Source organism: Mandrillus leucophaeus, unplaced genomic scaffold, assembly GCF_000951045.1.
Source record: "Mandrillus leucophaeus isolate KB7577 unplaced genomic scaffold, Mleu.le_1.0 Scaffold123, whole genome shotgun sequence".
Taxonomy (NCBI): Eukaryota; Metazoa; Chordata; class Mammalia; order Primates; family Cercopithecidae; genus Mandrillus; species Mandrillus leucophaeus.
In genome coordinates, this window is record NW_012100654.1 from 5,463,237 (window position 1) to 5,481,010 (window position 17,774).

Below are 17,774 nucleotides of genomic sequence, written 5' to 3' on the forward strand. Positions count from 1 at the left end.
CAACATCTTTGCCTTGTTTCTCATATGGTGAGAACATTCAGTTTCTCACCAGTAATTATGAGGTTGGCTGTAACTTTTTTAAAAATGCCCTTTATTAGGTTAAGGAAATTTACTTCTATTCTTAGTTTGCTGAGAATGAATTATTCTCATTGTGAATTCATAATCATGAATAGATATTGAAATGTATCAAATGCTTTTTCTGAATCTATTGATATTATATGGTTTTCCTCATTCAGTCTATTAATATGGTGAATTACATTGATTTTCATATTTTGAATTAGCATTACATTTCTCGAACCCCACTTGGTTGTGATGTATTATCTTTTTATATATTACTGGATTTAGTTAGCTAATATTTTATGGAGTATTTTGAATATTTTGTTGACTGTGACTATGAGGAACATTGGTCTATAGTTTTCTTGTAATATCTTTGTCTGCTTTTAGTATTAGGGCAATGCTGGTCTGGTAAAATAAGTTAGAAGGTGTTCCCTCCTTTTCTATCTTCTGGCATATATTATATAAAATTGGTATTATTCCTTAAATGTTTGTTGTTACTTGCTAATGAAGCCACCTTAATCTGGAGTTTTCTTTTTTTAGAAGGTTTTTAATGTATGAATTCAATTTCATATTTATATGTGTGTGTATATATATGAGTGTGTGTGTGTACACACACATGCACTCACACACATCTACTCATTTATATTCAGGTTCTCTATTTCTTCTTGAGATTTGGTAGCTTGTATCTTTCAGTGAACTGACCCATTTTATCTACATCAATGAATTTAAAAGTATAGGGCTATTTGTAGTGTTTATTATCTTTTAATGTATGTTAGATCATTAATGATGTTTCCTCTTTTATTTATGATGCCAATAATTTATGTCTTCTCTATTTTTTTCTTGGTCATCTTGACTAGAGTTTTATCAATTTTATTGATCTTTTCAGATAATCAACTTTTGGTTTTATTGATATTCTCTATTCTATTTTTATTAATTTCTACTCTGATTTTTTTTTTTTCTGCTTAGACGCTGGCTTTAATTTATTCTTCTTTTTCTAATTTTCTACCGAAGAATTGTAGGTTACTGATTTCTGTCCTTCCTCCTTTTCTAATATATGCATTTAATGCTGTACATTTTGAACAAAGTTTATATTTAAATTTTTAGCAAAACCACATGGTTTATCAAGAAAGCTTTCTGAAAGAATGGGGTTCATGGGGCACATAAAAAGAAAAATGTTGCAGTATCATGGAGTTTATTTGAACAAATGGGAGAGAATAACTGTCCGGCAGAGGAAGAAAGAATAAGAAATTCATGTTTGGGTGTGTGCCTATAGTCTCAGCTACCCGAAAGGCTGAAGTGGGAAGATCGCTTGAGCCCAGGAAGCAGAGGTTGCAGTGAGCTGAGATAGTGTCCCTGTACTCCAGCCTGTGTGACAGAGCAAGACCCTGTCTCAAAAAAAGAAAGAAGAAAGAAATTCATGTTTGAAAGTGAAACTACTATGAAAGAAGGGCATTAAAGATAAAAATTACCTTTAAGGTGTATTTAACAATTATATATTTATATTTAACATTGTATTAATGTTTAATGATTAGGTACTTGTATTTTATTTTAGAAATGATGTTAGTGATGGTGATAACCTCTGTACAATTGCCACTGAAAAGAACAATGTGTGACTACACTGTAAGTACTCAAATGCCTTTTTGAAGACATCATTGTGCTGCAGACTGTGTCTAATACAAATCACCTGTACAGTTTTCTTTTTTCATTTGCGGATGATATGGTTATCAATATAGGAGAAGCCTATGTTCATTTTGCTGATTCTTAGTTTTTTTTTCCCCCTTCTTTTCCTGCAGAAATGCTGAGCCGATTATCAGGATTAGCAAATGTTGTTTTGCATGAATTATCAGGAGATGATGACACTGATCAGAATATGAGGGCTCCCTTAGACCCTGTGAGTAGTTCTGTTCTGATTTGAACTGGTAAGACATATGCTCTGTGTTCTTCTAAGGAAAATAATTTAAGATAGAAGGGTGTGAGAAGCCTCCCTGGTGCTAGTTGAAGCGAGGATTTAGAAAAATACTGAAATTTTATAAGTGATCCTTGTAAGTTTTTAGCTTAAAAGCCACAGTGATGGGAAACAAGTCCTGAATACAATTTGAAAGGACTTTCTCATTTGTCTCCCTGGGTCTTGTTTAGTGCCAGATTGTTTTAAGTCCTTTGTTCTCATCCTTGGCTATTCCTGTTCCACAGGAAAGGTCTAAGTGACAAATGGGGAAACTGGAACACCTTTTGGGTTTCAGAATATCTGTTTGCTTTATAACTTCATTTACCACTTCTCTTATAGTTTGTATTATATTTTCTTTTCTTTTTTTTAAGGTGACACAAATTGGCAGTATGTATTATATTTTCTGAAGTCCACATAAGGAATTAATAAAAGTCCTTAGTTTTCTGAGAAGACAAGAAGTAATGCTTAGTGGTTAAGAGAGTTTTACTTAACTACTCTCTAACTTTTGGCCTTTACCCTTACTGGTTTATGATTTTTGCTTTTCTTTATTTTTCTCTTAGGTAAAATTAGGATGATAATACATGGGATAATGTTTGTAAAATGTTTAACATTTATAAAATACTTAATACATTGTAATGGCTATGATAATGATTATTATTGGATCAGAGTTAGATTCTTGAGTTAACAAGAATATGAATTGGGCAAAACATAAGAAGTTGGAATGAAGAAACTCCTATTGGGAAACTAACACCTGGTGCATTGGCAACTTTTTTCCTAAATATTAGGAATTGCACCAAGAATCTGACATGGAATTTAATAATACTACACAAGAAGATGTTCAAGAGCGCCTGGCTTATGCAGAGCAATTGGTGGTGGAGCTGAAAGATATTATTAGACAGAAGGATGTTCAACTGCAGCAGAAAGATGAAGCTCTACAGGTACTATTGTTTTTATCCTCTCTTGTGGAGTGTTTGATAAAGGACAGATGATACACTACTCACTTTGATTTTTGTCTCCACTTAGATTATTAGAGAATCTAATTATCTCCCTAGTACTATAAACTTATGCCTACTGAAAATAACTTTTGGACTGGGCGTGGTAGCTCACACCTGTAATCCCAGCATTTTGGGAGTCTGAGATGGGAGGATTTATTGAGGCCAGGAGTTCGAGATTAGCCTGGGCAACATAGTGAGACCCTGTCTCCACAAAAAAATAATTAAAAAAAAATTAGCTGGGCATGGTGGTGGGCACCTGTAGTCCCAGCTACTCCGGAAGCTGAGCTAGGAGGATCATTTGAGCCCAGGAGTTAGAGGCTGCAGTGAGTTGTGATTGCACCACTGCACTCCATCCCTGGTGACAGAGAGAGAACCCTGTCTCTAAAAGTAATAATAATAAAAATAACTTTTAGTATGTGCTAGATAAGAGGTAAATAAACATTTATGTATTTACCATCATTGTTCTTGGGCAGGAAGAAAAAAAAGCTGCTGATAACAAAATTAAAAAACTAAAACTTCATGCGAAGGCCAAATTAACTTCTTTGAATAAACACATAGAAGAAATGAAAGCACAAGGAGGGACTGTTCTGCTGACAGAACCTCAGTCAGAGGAGCAACTTTCCAAGGTATGGTGACTGGGTATAGTGTGTATTTCCTAAGTTGAAAAAACCTACGAATACAGCAGATCTTCACCAATCACAAACATTTAGGATGCTAAAATCATACAGCACTAAATAATGTTTTGGTTTTTTGTTTTTTTTTCTTATTGAGCTTATAGTTCAGCTGGACTGTAGGCCACACACAGGGAGAATGAAAGGCCTACAGAAAACATGGATATGAAATGCCAGTTGTGACCTAGACTTTCAGGGAATTAAAGAAGGCTTACAGGAAGAAATAAGTACCGAAGTGAGGCATTTAGAGAGGAGGGAAACCTACCTTTTAGAGGCGTTTCATCATTGATTAGAAGATTAAACTATGTTATCTCTAAGGTTTCTTCCAGCTCTGAAATTTTTTAATTCAATGACTTAACACAGAATATTCTGTGTCCTCATATAGTCACATAGTGGTGGATTAAAGCTTCATGCATGTGGGCTGAATCAGCTGAATTACCTTGGACTCTCTAAAAGGGAGGCTCTCTAGGTTTATGACTGCAGCCAACAAAGCAGTTTAAGGTTGGAGATACAGAGGAGGAGTAAGGAAAGTACTGCCCTGTGAGGAATATTGTCCCATTACTCAAATTTTCCTTATCTTTCCTCTATGGTTAAACTCCACATATTCACATTCAGTTAGATATTTAGAGAGCAAGAAACTTCAGTTTTGTGGAGAGTTTGGTACAGATTATATGGAGGCAGGCATATCACATGCATACTGAAATTATAGAGTGAGCCTAGACTTACTGTGTGTAAGAAATCTTTTTATTTTTTTAGTTTCATTCTGTTTTACTCCTTGACCCACTAGTATCCTTAGTTCTTGGGAAATGAGATTTTAATCAATTTTCTAGGCACAACCCTTGGGATCACTAGTTAGTGACCCAGTTCCTGCTTAGTCTTTCCTCTCAGGGGCTAATGATCAGAGGACATTACTTTTCCTGAATTGATAACCTTATTTAACTTCTTAAGCTTATTTTAAAAGCTCTTCTCAATCTTCTCAAGTAATTTCATCTTGATCCTTCTTTTCCTTTTGGTTTTTCCTCTGTCAGTTATCTTCCCCTCACTGTGGTAGCACCAGCCTCTCTCCTCATATTGCTTTGTTCCCTCCAGCTTCTCCTCAGCTATGATGTCAGATTTTTTAATTACCCATTTTATATTCTGCTTTTTAATTTAATTTTTAGCTCTGAGACCTTAAAGAAATCAATGTCTTAGAGCTCATTTTCTTCTTCTGTTAAAGAAATGATTTCTAAGTTTTAGCAATCAATCATAGCAACCCTTTAACTATTATATACTCAATACAGAGCTAGGTATTCTGTGGAAAGTATAGTTGGAGAAATGACAACAGTCCTCAGGTGCTTGATTGACTTGTGTGAAAGTATACAAGTATTCTTTGTAATTCCAGCAAGCAGAAATAGCTTTGTTTAGGGGGTTGGGAGGGACTAAATTTATAGAGAGGCAGAATCTCAGTCTAAGGGAGAGCTTTTGGGAAAAAAAATAGATTATTGAAAAATTTGGATTTCCCCTCACTGGCTCTTTTCTGACGTTTTGCTTCTCACTTAACAACAGCTATAATTTCCTGAGCTCACTCCTTGATTCTTCAAGGCAGCAAGACTTTGGGTTTTCTATTAAGGTTTAGTCCTGCATGGCACTGACTGGTTTTGCCCTCAGAATAAAAGCTGTCAAAATGGGACACTTGGTGCCATTTTTTCCAATTATCACATCCCCTCCAGTATCTTCCCGCTTTTGGTTGCTCTCCAGTATTTTCAGATAGCTGTTTTCTATGTTGTCCACAGTTTTGGGTTCACATGCTTGGTGTGAGGAACTGTTTGGCCATACGAAAACTGGACAACCTTAAGATTTCTCATTTGTTAGATCAGCTGGTTTTTCTTGCTCCCATCAGTTTAATAAAATTATAACTAAATGGTTGTAAATGAAAAATTAGAAGAAAATATCAAATATATATTAATTGTAATTCTTTTAAATAATGACTTTATCTCCTGCATTTTCAGCATGACAAGAGTTCTACAGAGGAAGAGATGGAAGTAGAAAAGATAAAACATAAACTCCAGGAGAAGGAGGAACAAATCAGCACTTTGCAAGCCCAGCTTACTCAGGCACAGGCAGAACAAGCTGCACAGGTAGGGATGGAATTTACTTCATAATCATTAGGTTAACGAATCACTAAAACCAATGGATTATTATGTGACAAATACATTTTTCTAGATGCACAATGGGCATTTATCTACGTATATATCAGTCTCCTTTTCTTCCTTTCTTCTTGTCTGGTAATTTTATTAGAATATGCTTTATTGTTTGTCATTTTTAGTTGTTATTTGTAGATAACCAATATACTCTTTCAATACATCTTTTCACACATTTTAAGTTTGTTTTTTTGTTTGTTGTTTTATTTCACTTTAGGCATTCTGTTTTTTGTTTACTTTTGTGTTTTTTTTGTTTTTTATCTTCTATAGTGCAATGAGTTTTTCTTTTATATTGGATTTTTCATGAGTTCAGTCAACCTCATTTCTGATTTTTCTAAATCTGATTTATGTTTTTCTCTCATCTCTGTATAATTTTTTTTTCTTTTCTTTTTCTTTTTGTTTTTTTTTTTGAGACAGGGTCTCACTCTGTTGCCCGGGCTGGAGCGCAGCAGCATGATCTCAGCTCTCTGCAACCTCTGCTTGCCAGGTTCAAGCAATTCTCCTGCCTCAGCCTCCCGAGTAGCTGGGATTACAGGCATGCACCACCATGCCTGGCTAATTTTTTGTATTTTTAATAGCAATGGAGTTCCACCATGTTAGCTAGGCTGGTCTGGAACTCCTGACCTCAAGTGATCCACCTGCCTGGGCCTCCCAAAGTGCTGGAATTACAGGTGTGAGCCACCATGCCTGGCCTGTATAATTTTCTTAATTTTTAAAAACTTTTTGAAATAGATTGCAATGTGGATTTTTTTTTTTTTTTTAGTGTGCCTCTGGTATGCTTTTATCACCTATAATCATATCATTCTGCTCCTTAGTTTTGTTTTTAATTTATAATAAAAGAAATTTAATTTAATTTAAATAGAAGAATTTATTTCTTACATTTATGGAGGCTGAGAAGTCTAAAGTTGGGGGACTGCATCTGGTGAGGGTCTTCTTGCTGATAGGGCTCTCAGTGGTGTCGCAAGGCAGCGCAAGGCATCACATAGTGAGGGGGCTGAGTGTGCTAATTGGCCAGCTCAGGTCTCTCTTCTTCTTATAAAGCTACCAGTTCCCTTTCTATGACAACCCATTAATTCATTAATCCATGAATATGTTAATCCATTCCTGAGTTCAGAGACCTCCTGAACCAGTCCTTTCTTAAAGGCCTCTTGTCACACTGGGGATTCAGTTTCAACATGAGTTTTGGAGAGGACATTCACACCATAGCCTTCCACCCTTGGCCCTCTAAAACTCATATTCTTCCCATATGCAAATACGTTAATTCTATCCCCGCAGCCCCAAAGTCTTAGCTCATTCCTGCACCAATTCTTCTGTGAGCCTATGAAATAAAAACACATTATCTACCTCCAAGATACAATGGTAGGACAAGCATAGGATTCACGTCATCATTCTAAAAGGGAAAACTAGGCAAGAAGAAAGAGAGTAACAGACCCCAAGCAAGTTTGAAAACCAAGAGAGCAGACATTGGGCCTTAAAATTCCAGAAAACCTTCTTTTACTCCATTTTCAGCATCCTCTGTACAGGTACAGGGGTTGGGTCCCTAAGACCTCAGGCAGTTCTGCCCCTATGGCTTTGCTGGGCTTCGTCCAGCCAGCAGCTCTCCCAGGCTGACTTTGCATTGCACACTGGTAGCTCTATAGTTCTGGTATGGCAGTGGTAGTTCCACACCATGGTTCCACTAGGCATGGTTCCACTAGTCTCTAGTGGAGACTCTGTAGGGCAATTCCAACCCCTCATTTCCCCTTGGCATTGCTCTAGTGGGGCTGTCGCTGGTGGTTCTGCCCTGAGACAAGTCTCTGCCTGAGCCCCCTGACTTATCCTTTGACATGTGAGTGGAGATTACCAAACCTCCACAGCTCTTGCTTTCTGTGAGCCTGCGGAATTAGCACCATGTGGATGTTACCAAGTTTTACAACTCATACCTTTTGAGCTGTGGCATGAGTCATACCTGGGGCTGCTTTGCACTGACCAGAACAGCTGACCTGCAAGGAGCAGTGTCCTGAAGTGGCACAGAGCAGTGGTATCTCAAGGCCTATTCACAGAAACCATTCTGTCCTCTTAGGGCCATGGGCCTGTGATGGCAGCTGTTGGGGCAGCCTTAAAGGTTTCTAAAATGCCTTCTGAAATGCCTTTAGGGCCTTTTCCCCTTGTCTTGACTATTAGTTACTGGCTCCCTTTTAACCGTGTTAATTTCTTTAGCAAGTGGTGGCTGTGCATTCTTGGATTCCCATCCTGAAATCTTCTTCCATTCTTTACCACATGACCAGGTTGCAAATTTTCCAATTTTTTTTTTTTGCTCTGTTTTCTTTTTCTGTGTTCACTGTAAGCAGATAGAAGTAACCACATAGCAGCTTGAGCAGTTTGCTGCTTAAAATTTTCTCCTGCCATGTACCCTAGTTCATCACTCTCAAGCTCAGCCTTCTACAAAGTTCTTGGCCATATGAAAACTGGACAAGTTCAGCCAAGTTCATTGCTAATTTACAACAAGGATGGACTTTACTCTAGTTTCTGATACTTTGTTCCTCAGTTCTATCTGAAACCTCACCAGAATGGGCTTTACTATTTATATTTCTGTCAGCATTGTGGTCACAACAGCTTAACCAATCTCCAAGGAGTGCTAAACTTTGTGTAGTTGTCTTATCTTCAAACCCCTCATTGGAATCTAGGCTTTTTTTTTTTTTTTTAAGCTAGTTCCTCAGAATTCTTCCAGCCTCTGCCCATTACCCAGTTCCAAAACTGCTTCCACATTTTCAAATAATCATTATCAGCAATGACCCCACTTGTCAATACCAATTTTCCATTTTAGTCCGTTTTCTCTTGCTTGAGGCAGAATACCTGAAACTGGGTAATTTATAAGAAGTTATGGAGGCTGAGAAGACCAAGGGTGAGAGGCTGCATCTGGTGAGGGTCCTCTTGCTAGTGGGGGCTACTCTGTTTTTTTTAATAGTAACTTTATATAGGATATGACCTTCATCCTTTTCTGTTCTTTATTTTTGTGTGAAATTCATTTTCCTAAACCTCTATTTGGAAGGAGGCTTGATTCAAGAAAGCTTTTCTTAACAGACTTCCTTTTTCTGTTGTTTTTGTGTTGTGTTCAAGGATATGGAAGCTGGATTTCTGAGATTTCCTGGCTTTCTTCCTTCTGCCCTTCGCTTTGGTTTATATCAGCACTGTCCAATAGTAATAGGTTTATTTGTAATAATTAAAGACTGGAAACAACTCACATGCCCATCAGTAGGGAGGTATTTAAACTGTGGTATATCCACACACTGGAATACTACTTAGAAGTGAAAAGGAACCAACTATACAACAGTAGAAGGCCTTCATTTTAAATTTTGAAATGTGTCTATATTTATTTTTGAACTTCAAAAATTCAATTATAATGTTTATCTTGCAATTTATTAGTTATGATTAAATTGGTATCAACTGTTACTCAAGCTGTCTGCATGAAGTATACAAATAAACACATTACAATGTTATATAGGGGTCTAGATAAAAGTTACACTGAATCAACCCATTGATACCAACTACATATACATTTGTTACTTGTGCAACACCTCAACAGTAACTTACATGATGCAACAGATAAGATGAAATATAGTCATGCCAAAACAAAGTTGTACTTAATGGAAAAATAATTTATACTTCGGTTTTCAAATTCAAATTAAATAATGTTAAAAATTAAAAATATTTCTTTTCTATCAGACCCATTTCAAGCCCTCTATATCCACATGTGACTAGTTGATATTGAATTATACAGTATGTTTGTAGACCTCTTTCTTCTGTCTCTTTAATTCCTTTTCTGCATAATTTTTATGTCACTCCTGGCACTTTCTTCTTAGTACAGGTTCATGTCTCAGAAGGGAGCCATGATGAGTCAGTTTTGAGAGTTCAGGGGGCCTAGATTGCTCTAACCCTTTTAGACCTTCTTACTGTGCACCCCTTGCATTTACCTAGTATTAAGGAATGGCAAAGCCCTGCCACTATTCTAAAATTGGCCAACTGTGCATTCCAACAAATAAATACATTGGCTGTTTAGTGGTGTCCCTTTTTCAGAGCCATCAGATTTCTCTCTGTTGCTGCCTTCTTTTTCTTAAATGATGTAAGACTAATACAATGTAGTTCTTGTGGGTTTTGGTGGTTTGTCCTTACTAGCCTATATTTTATGGTTTTTAGGACGGTCTGCCTAATTTTACCGTAAATGTTATATGTGGTTTTTTTGGTTTTACTATCTCGTACTATCTCTATGTGAGGATTCAGAGAAATTGAAAAATTGCCACTACTGCTTCTGTCTTCTTCTGACAAATAAAATTTTGATAATGCATGCAATTTCCCTTTGTGTTCAATGGAAACTAGACGGAAATGTGGTAGGCATTTAGGTCAAGCAAGAAAGGGAGGTCAAAGAATTAATAATGCTAATTTTTTTGCTTAAATAATTTTTTTTCCTTCTACGTCTTCAGTTTGATAAGAGTTCTACAGAGATGAAAGAATTTGTAATGATGAAGCAACAGCTCCAGGAGAAGGAAGAACTCATCAGCACTTTACAAGCCCAGCTCAGCCAGACACAGGCAGAGCAAGCTGCACAGGTAGGGGTGGAAGGGACCTCACAAAATCGGGATAAAGAGCAATGAGTCACTTTAAAAAATCTTAGTAGATAAAAGTATAGTAGCATGGGTGTTGCACTAGAAATTAGAAGGATATATAGTAGAAGAGATTAGGAGATGTGTGATAGGTAAGTGTGTCATTAGGGAACACCAGAAAACCTCACAATGTGTTATTTACCTTGATTAATTTTCTGTAGCCTAATTGATGACTGTTTCTTAGTTCTGCAGGTCCAGAAACTTAATTTTAATAGCAGACAGAGATTCAGTCTTTTAGGAATGGGCTCATGCTGAGTTCAGAAGAGATCAATAAGTAAACCAAAAGAAATAAAAATAATTAGGTTCATTCTTTCCCTAAAATAATATCTATCTTAATAGGAAGATAAATTATAGTTAGATTACTTAGTGAGCTTGTAATGAGAAAGTGGTGTAGGTCATGTGATTTTATGTTAAATGGCACCAGTATGTGACATTCTTCTTCCCATTTTTTTCGTCTATCAAGACGAGACCATTTGGATTGGCATCCTCAACTTTTTCTATTTTTCTAGGTTTCTTGGTTGGCCACCCATTCCCACATATTTATTTTTGAAATTGGGTCTCACTCTGTTGTCCAAGCTGGAGTACAAGTGGTACAATCATAGATCACTGCAGCCTCAATCTCCTGGGCTCAAGCCATCCTCTCACTCACCTCAGCCTCCCAAGTAGCTGGGGCTACAGGCATGTACCACCACATCTGGCTAAATTTTTTACATTTTTTGAAGAGACAAGTTCTCACTATGTTGCCCAGGCAGGCCTCGCACTCCTGAGTTCAAGTGATCCTCACACCTTGGCCTCCCAAAGTGCTGGGATTACAGGCACTGTAATTTTTGTGTGTTGGGGGGGGGAGGTGCAGTGGGGGAATGCTTATGAATCATGAAAGATTTTTTTCCCTGAAGTACTTTTGTACATTGCTAAACCTAATCTTATCCATTAGGTGTTTACTTTATTAATAATTTGTAGTATTAATGGTGCCTTCTCTCTGTGGTTGGCCTACTGGTGTGTATACCGTTAAAATTGTATATCCTGAAATTCTTGGTTTTACCTATTAGCTTTTATTGTGTCCTTTTTAAATTTTTTATTTATTTTTATTGTGTCCTTTTTATGTATATGCAGTATATACAGTGCAGGATGAAGAAATACAAAATAGGTTTTTACCTATATGTTGCTAAAATATGGAAAGCCAGGATATGTAAACGTATTAAGAGATTCATCATAATTTAAGGCTTTCTGAATAAGTGCCAAAGCAAGCAGCAGTACAAACAAAATATTTCGAGAGGCGAAAGAGGTTACTGTGAGTATGACAGTTAAGGAAAATTACATGAAAAAGTTGGGATTTAGGCAAAACCATGATAGATAGATAATATTCTAGACAAGCTGGGGAAGATAATTTCAGTGATGGGGAATGGTGTGAGCAAAACTGCAGAGAAGAAAAAGAATATAGAACATTTATGGGAAAGGAGTTAGAAATGTTTGGCTAATGAAAGACTCCAGTGCCTACACACTTGAAACACAAGAGTCCAGATTCCTAGTGAGTTCGGAATCCAGATAATAAAAAATTATGAGGATTTTCTTTTCTCCTCCCAAAAAAGAGAGCCAAAGTTGATTCAAGGTGTCACAAACTGAGATAGCAGCAGTAAAGGACCAATGCAAAATGGGCAAGCTAACAGCTAAGCAGCATGCTCCACTGTAGATCTTAAGGAGATGAATAAGCAGATGCACACACGCACAACCTAAAAAGACGACGAAGCACTGATACTGAGCAGCTTACGATCAGTCTATTTACTTCCATTTCATTCTGTTCAGAGCCAGTTAAAAATGAGCATGATCTAGAAGGCTGCAGGTAATGACAGCTGAAAACAGCTGTCTGGGGAGGTGGTGTGGATTTAGAGGCACACCAGGTTCTTTATTAGAAGCAATTCTTTGAAAATAAGACTAGAAAGATAGATTAGTATTTCCAGTTGCAGAGAATCTTGAATAAATGATATGTTAGTTTGAATTTTCACTTATAGGGCATGAGAATTTTATTGAAAGCTTTTCAGCCATGAGCAAGAAGTGTCCATGGTTTAATAGAAATCTAACTTAACTTCACCTTATGTGTTTAATATCTTAATCTTTCTAGAACTTTAAAAAATACACTTCTTGTATATTTAAAACATTTCTAGTAACCATGAGTGTATAATTTTTGATCAAAATTTATGTTAGGCTAACCTCTGAATTTGAAAATAGGCTTTCTCTCACATTTCGTAGTTACTGTCTGGCCTATCTCTCTTCCAATGTCCTCATCCTTGACAATCAAAATTTCACTTTAAAAAGCTATTATCAAGTCTCAGTGTCTGTCTTGGAAAGTAGTCTGTGAGTTTTATTTGTGCAATATTCGGGGAGTGTAACTTGCATAGTTTCTCTGGTATGTGTCTTCAGTTGAGTTCCATGCAGCAGGTGGTCCGAGAGAAAGATGCCCGCTTTGAAACACAAGTTCGTCTTCATGAAGATGAGCTTCTTCAGTTAGTAACCCAGGCAGATGTGGAAACAGAGATGCAACAGGTGTGTTGCTAAAACTCAGTAGAATGACTGTCATTTTGGTTAATATTTAATTCATCACAGCCACTTTCCTACCCTTACCCACTGCTCTTCACTTGGTGTTAGTGTTTTCCTTATTGGCCTCTTTGGTGTCCTTGTCTTCTGTTGCATAAAAATTATTTATTTTTTGTTATTCTTTTCTTGCCTTTTACCCCTCTAATCAGGTTGTTGGTGCTCAAAAGCTGAGTTTAGTTGGTGAATTTATGTGATAGTCAAAAATTGGTTTCTCTTCAGTTTTCTGATTATAGCTACCTTTGTGCATTACACACCTAACCCAAAGCTTCAAATCAATGAAGTCAGTTTTAAATATTCAAAAAATTAGAGATGAAGAAGAATGATTTTGAAGCCACGAAGTCTTTTATTAGATCAGTAATTCTTTTTAAAAATAATTTGAGTAGATTTTGAAAATTGGCTTCATTGTATTTGAGTTCACCATCTACTAACTCAAAGTATTTGATTTCACTTAGTGTGTAGTGCAGTGTGGTACTGAAAGGCACTTCAGTGATACTTTATGTTTGATCTGTTTAATTAGAGTGAAAAGTAATTAGAGTTAATTAGAGCAAAAACTTCTAAGTTCTAAGCACTCTTTCAGAATGCACCACTAAATAAAGTGTTAGAATACAACATATTATTAAGTAGAATACTAATTGTATATGCTTATCGTTGATTTATTTATTCAACAAGTGTTTTTCAAGTGCCTGCTCAGTGCATGAAACTAGGAGGAGAGAAATGGTTCTTGCCTGCAAAGAATGTTCTCTTGGGTGGGTGAGATGTACATGTTACCTATGCTATCTAGGTACAGGTTATTAACTGTTATGATTTTGAAGGCAGATATGCGTCATTGTTTTTTTCTAATTTTTAAAGAGGCTCCCTAATTCAGGGACTTGCTTGTATCTGGGTCTGGTTGTTGATGGTGCTCTGGAGAAGACATTTTGGAGAGTCTTTGTTGCTACTGGATGGGGAGCATGGCATGCTGGTCTCCCACTCTTTAAACTGTCATTTTCAACACCCCAAAATTTTAGTACACAAATCTACATGACATTTTGAAAGAGAAGCAAATACAAGCACTCATTTGTTAGCACATTATGTCTAAAATGTTTTCTTCTCAGAAATTGAGGGTGCTGCAAAGGAAGCTTGAGGAACACGAAGAATCCTTGGTGGGCCGTGCTCAGGTCGTTGACTTGCTGCAACAGGAGCTGACTGCTGCTGAGCAGAGAAACCAGGTACTGCCTTCTAATCTTTACTTCCTGCCTTGGGGGGTATTCATTTCCACTTTAGTTTGCCAGGCAGTAGATAAAAAAGCCTATTTAAAGTCTTCAGAGAATTGATGCCATTTATTCATTCTTTCAACGAATACCTTGTACTTAAGTGGTGGGGATGCAGTACAATTAGGAGCAAAAATAAATACAGTTCTTTCCCTCATGGAGCATACATTGCCCTTCTTTATTGTTGCTCTTTCCCTTTGCCATTTTAGGTCTAGGGTCCTAGTTTCTCTGGAATGTCATACAGATTGAGTATGCCTAATCTGAAAATCCAAAATGCTCCAAAATCTGAAACTTTCTGAGCACCAACATGACACCATAAGTGGAAAATGCCACAACTGACCTTGTGGAACAGGGTAACAGGTCAAAGGCAAATATGCACAAAATCATTTAAAATACTGTATAAAATTGTCTTTAGGTTATGTGTATACAATGTATATGAAACAAATGAATTTCATGTTTAGACTTGGGTCGCATCCCCAAGATAGCCAAGATATTCCAAAAATCTGAAAAAAATGGAAAACTGAAATACTTCTGGTCCCAAGCATTTAGAATAAAGGATACTTGGCCTATATTATCCTTTAGTGAGTTTCTTTTTCATCAGTTACTCTTCTCTGTCTTGAATGATTTTTGTGCTTTATGTACAGTCCCATCTTTTCTTGTTTTTGTCAATTGACCTTCTGTTGGATTGAAATGATCTCATTCTGCAATATTCCCTTGAGGTAATCAGTAATGCTGATCTGACTATAATCCATCCTGCCATTTTCTTTCTCATATTGTCCTGATCTTCATTCTCATTGAACTCCATTGAATTCCACTTTGCTCCTCCAGTATGTTAATTCTTCCTTACCCTTGTTCCTTTCCGTGTCCTGTATGGACCCATGCTTGACAGTTTGAACTACCTTTTTTCTAGCCCTTGGATTCCTTGTGTCCCTATCCTGTCACATTCAAGTAGTCTCATCATAATGCAGAATTGGTGCTACAGTCCACATTCTCTGTTTGTTTTTCTGGGTGCCTGTGTGCTGCTGGAGAAAGTCAGCCAGTTCCTCTCCTCTTAATTTTCAACTCTCCTTGAGAAGGGCTTTCTCTCTAGCATAGAAACATATTTCCATTTTTTTCTGTCCTACAAGAAGCAGCACTTTACAATGCTTGTTGAAATGAAATAATATATTTATGGCTCATGAGACTTTGTCTTTTTTCTTAGATTCTCTCTCAGCAGTTACAGCAGATAGAAGCTGAGCATAATACTTTAAGGAACACTGTGGAAACAGAAAGAGAGGAGTCCAAGATTCTACTGGAAAAGATGGAACTTGAAGTGGCAGAGAGAAAGTTATCCTTCCATAATCTGCAAGAAGAAATGCGTCATCTTTTAGAACAGTTAGAGCAAGCAGGCCAAGCCCAGGCTGAACTAGAGTCTCGGTATAGTGCTTTGGAGCAGAAGCACAAAGCAGAAATGGAAGAGAAGACCTCTCATATTTTGAGTCTTCAAAAGACTGGACAAGAGCTGCAGTCTGCCTGTGATGCTCTAAAGGATCAAAATTCAAAGCTTCTCCAAGATAAGGATGAACAGGCAGTTCAGTCAGCCCAGACCATTGAGCAACTGGAAGGTCAGTAGCTGATTGCTTTTGAAGTCCGTGTCTCTACCACCTGAGTGGCTTGTATTTCATATTTTCAGGGATCCGTTAATGAAATCTTTGCTCAAACCGATTGAACCAATAGAAGGACTGAGAAAAACAGCTCTTCTGAACTTCTTGATGCATTTTTCCTGCCTCTGACTGGCTATAATCTGTCTTAATATTATAATTATCATTATAATACTAAAAATGTGATAGTGATGTTCCAGATATTAAATAGAATGCTATGTTAAATATGACTCTGATCTGAAGGATTCAGTGACTGAAACAAGTGGGATTTGAATTAGTTTTTGGAAAACTTAGGCCAGATCTAGGTACATAGGTTAGGAGACTAAATTGCATGGAGTCATCCATAAATCTAAAGATGAATGGGTCTCAATGCTTTTCTTATAGGTGAAAATCTCTTTTCACCTGATTTCTTATAGGTGAAAATTTATCCTTTAAGAAGGTATAAAGGAAACTTTTAAAAAATGTGTTATTATAAAAGTAATATATGCCTCTAAAGAGTTGAACATTTTAGAACTTTATAAATTAAAAAGTGAAACTTCCTCAACACTAATACTCCATCTCACCAATCCTCTTCCCCAAATTATAACCTTTACTAATAGATTGGCATAGACATAGACATAAACAAAAGATTTTAGAAAGAGTTAAGTTGAAAATTTGTATTGAGGCCGGGCGCGGTGGCTCAAGCCTGTAATCCCAGCACTTTGGGAGGCCGAGGCGGGTGGATCACGAGGTCAGGAGATCGAGACCATCCTCGCTAACATGGTGAAACCCCATCTCTACTAAAAATACAAAAAACTAGCCGGGAGTGGTGGCGGGCGCCTGTAGTCCCAGCTACTCGGAGGCTGAGGCGGGAGAATGGCGTGAACCCCGGAGGCGGAGCTTGCAGTGAGCCGAGATCGCGCCACTGCACTCCAGCCTGGGCGACACAGCAAGACTCCGTCTCAAAAAAAAAAAAAAAAAAGAAAAAGAAAATTTGTATTGAATAACAACGTTAGCCAGACAGTTTTTTGTTTGTTTGTTTTGAGACAGAGTTTTGCTCTTGTTGCCCAGGATGCAGTGCAATGGCATGATCTCGGCTCACTGCAACCTCCGCCTCCCGGGTTCAAGTGATTCTCCTGCCTCAGCCTCCCGAGTAGCTGGGATTGCAGGCATGCACCACCATGCATTGTATTTTTACTAGAGACAGGGCCTCTCGGTATTGGTCAGGCTGGTCTCGAACTCCTGACCTCAGATCATCTGCCCGCCTCGGTTTCCCACAGTGCTGGGATTACAGGCGTGAGCCACCGCGCCCTAGCCAGACAGTTTTGAAGGGCATCACACAGGACCAGGGTGTTACATGAGCAAGCTGTTCTCTTAAGTATGTTAATGTTTAAAACCATGTGGTGGAGTCTTGGTGGAATCCATAACACCTGTTGAGAGTGAAGAAAACAAAAACCCTAAAGCCATTTTCAAGGGGGAAATGGAAAATGAACTTTAAAAAATGCCTAGGGCCGGGCACAGTGGCTCACGCCTGAATTCCAGCACTTTGGGGAGGCCAAGGTGGGGGGATTACCTGAGGTCAGGAGTTCGAGACCAGCCTGGCCAACATGGTGAAACCCCATCTCTGCTAAAAATACAAAAATAATTAGCCAGGCATGGTGACACACGCCTGTAATCCCAGCTACTTGGAAGGCTGAGGCAAGAGAATCACTTGAACCCGTGAGTCAGAGGTTACAGTGAGCCGAGATTGCATCGCTGCACTCCAGCCTGGGCAACAGAGGGAGACTCCGTCTCAAAAAAAAAAAAAAAAAAAAAAAAAAGCTTA

At 37.7% G+C, this 17,774-nt stretch overlaps 1 protein-coding gene across 4 annotated transcripts in view; it reads left to right on the forward strand.

Moving 5' to 3' along the window:
• The window catches only part of GOLGB1 (golgin B1), a 90,575-nt gene that overhangs the window by 15,953 nt on the left and 56,848 nt on the right, over positions 1 to 17,774 (forward strand). The window contains exons 2-9 of one of the 4 annotated variants that reach the window (XM_011971598.1): positions 1,851 to 1,976; positions 2,788 to 2,940; positions 3,471 to 3,623; positions 5,657 to 5,785; positions 10,318 to 10,434; positions 12,907 to 13,029; positions 14,175 to 14,288; positions 15,532 to 15,934. In XM_011971598.1, coding sequence (XP_011826988.1) covers positions 2,809 to 2,940; positions 3,471 to 3,623; positions 5,657 to 5,785; positions 10,318 to 10,434; positions 12,907 to 13,029; positions 14,175 to 14,288; positions 15,532 to 15,934 — 1,171 coding nt within the window. In that variant the 5' untranslated portion in view covers positions 1,851 to 1,976; positions 2,788 to 2,808. The remainder of the gene's footprint in view (positions 1 to 1,850; positions 1,977 to 2,787; positions 2,941 to 3,470; positions 3,624 to 5,656; positions 5,786 to 10,317; positions 10,435 to 12,906; positions 13,030 to 14,174; positions 14,289 to 15,531; positions 15,935 to 17,774) is intronic. The other 3 variants (XM_011971596.1, XM_011971597.1, XM_011971599.1) reach the window with 3 other exon arrangements.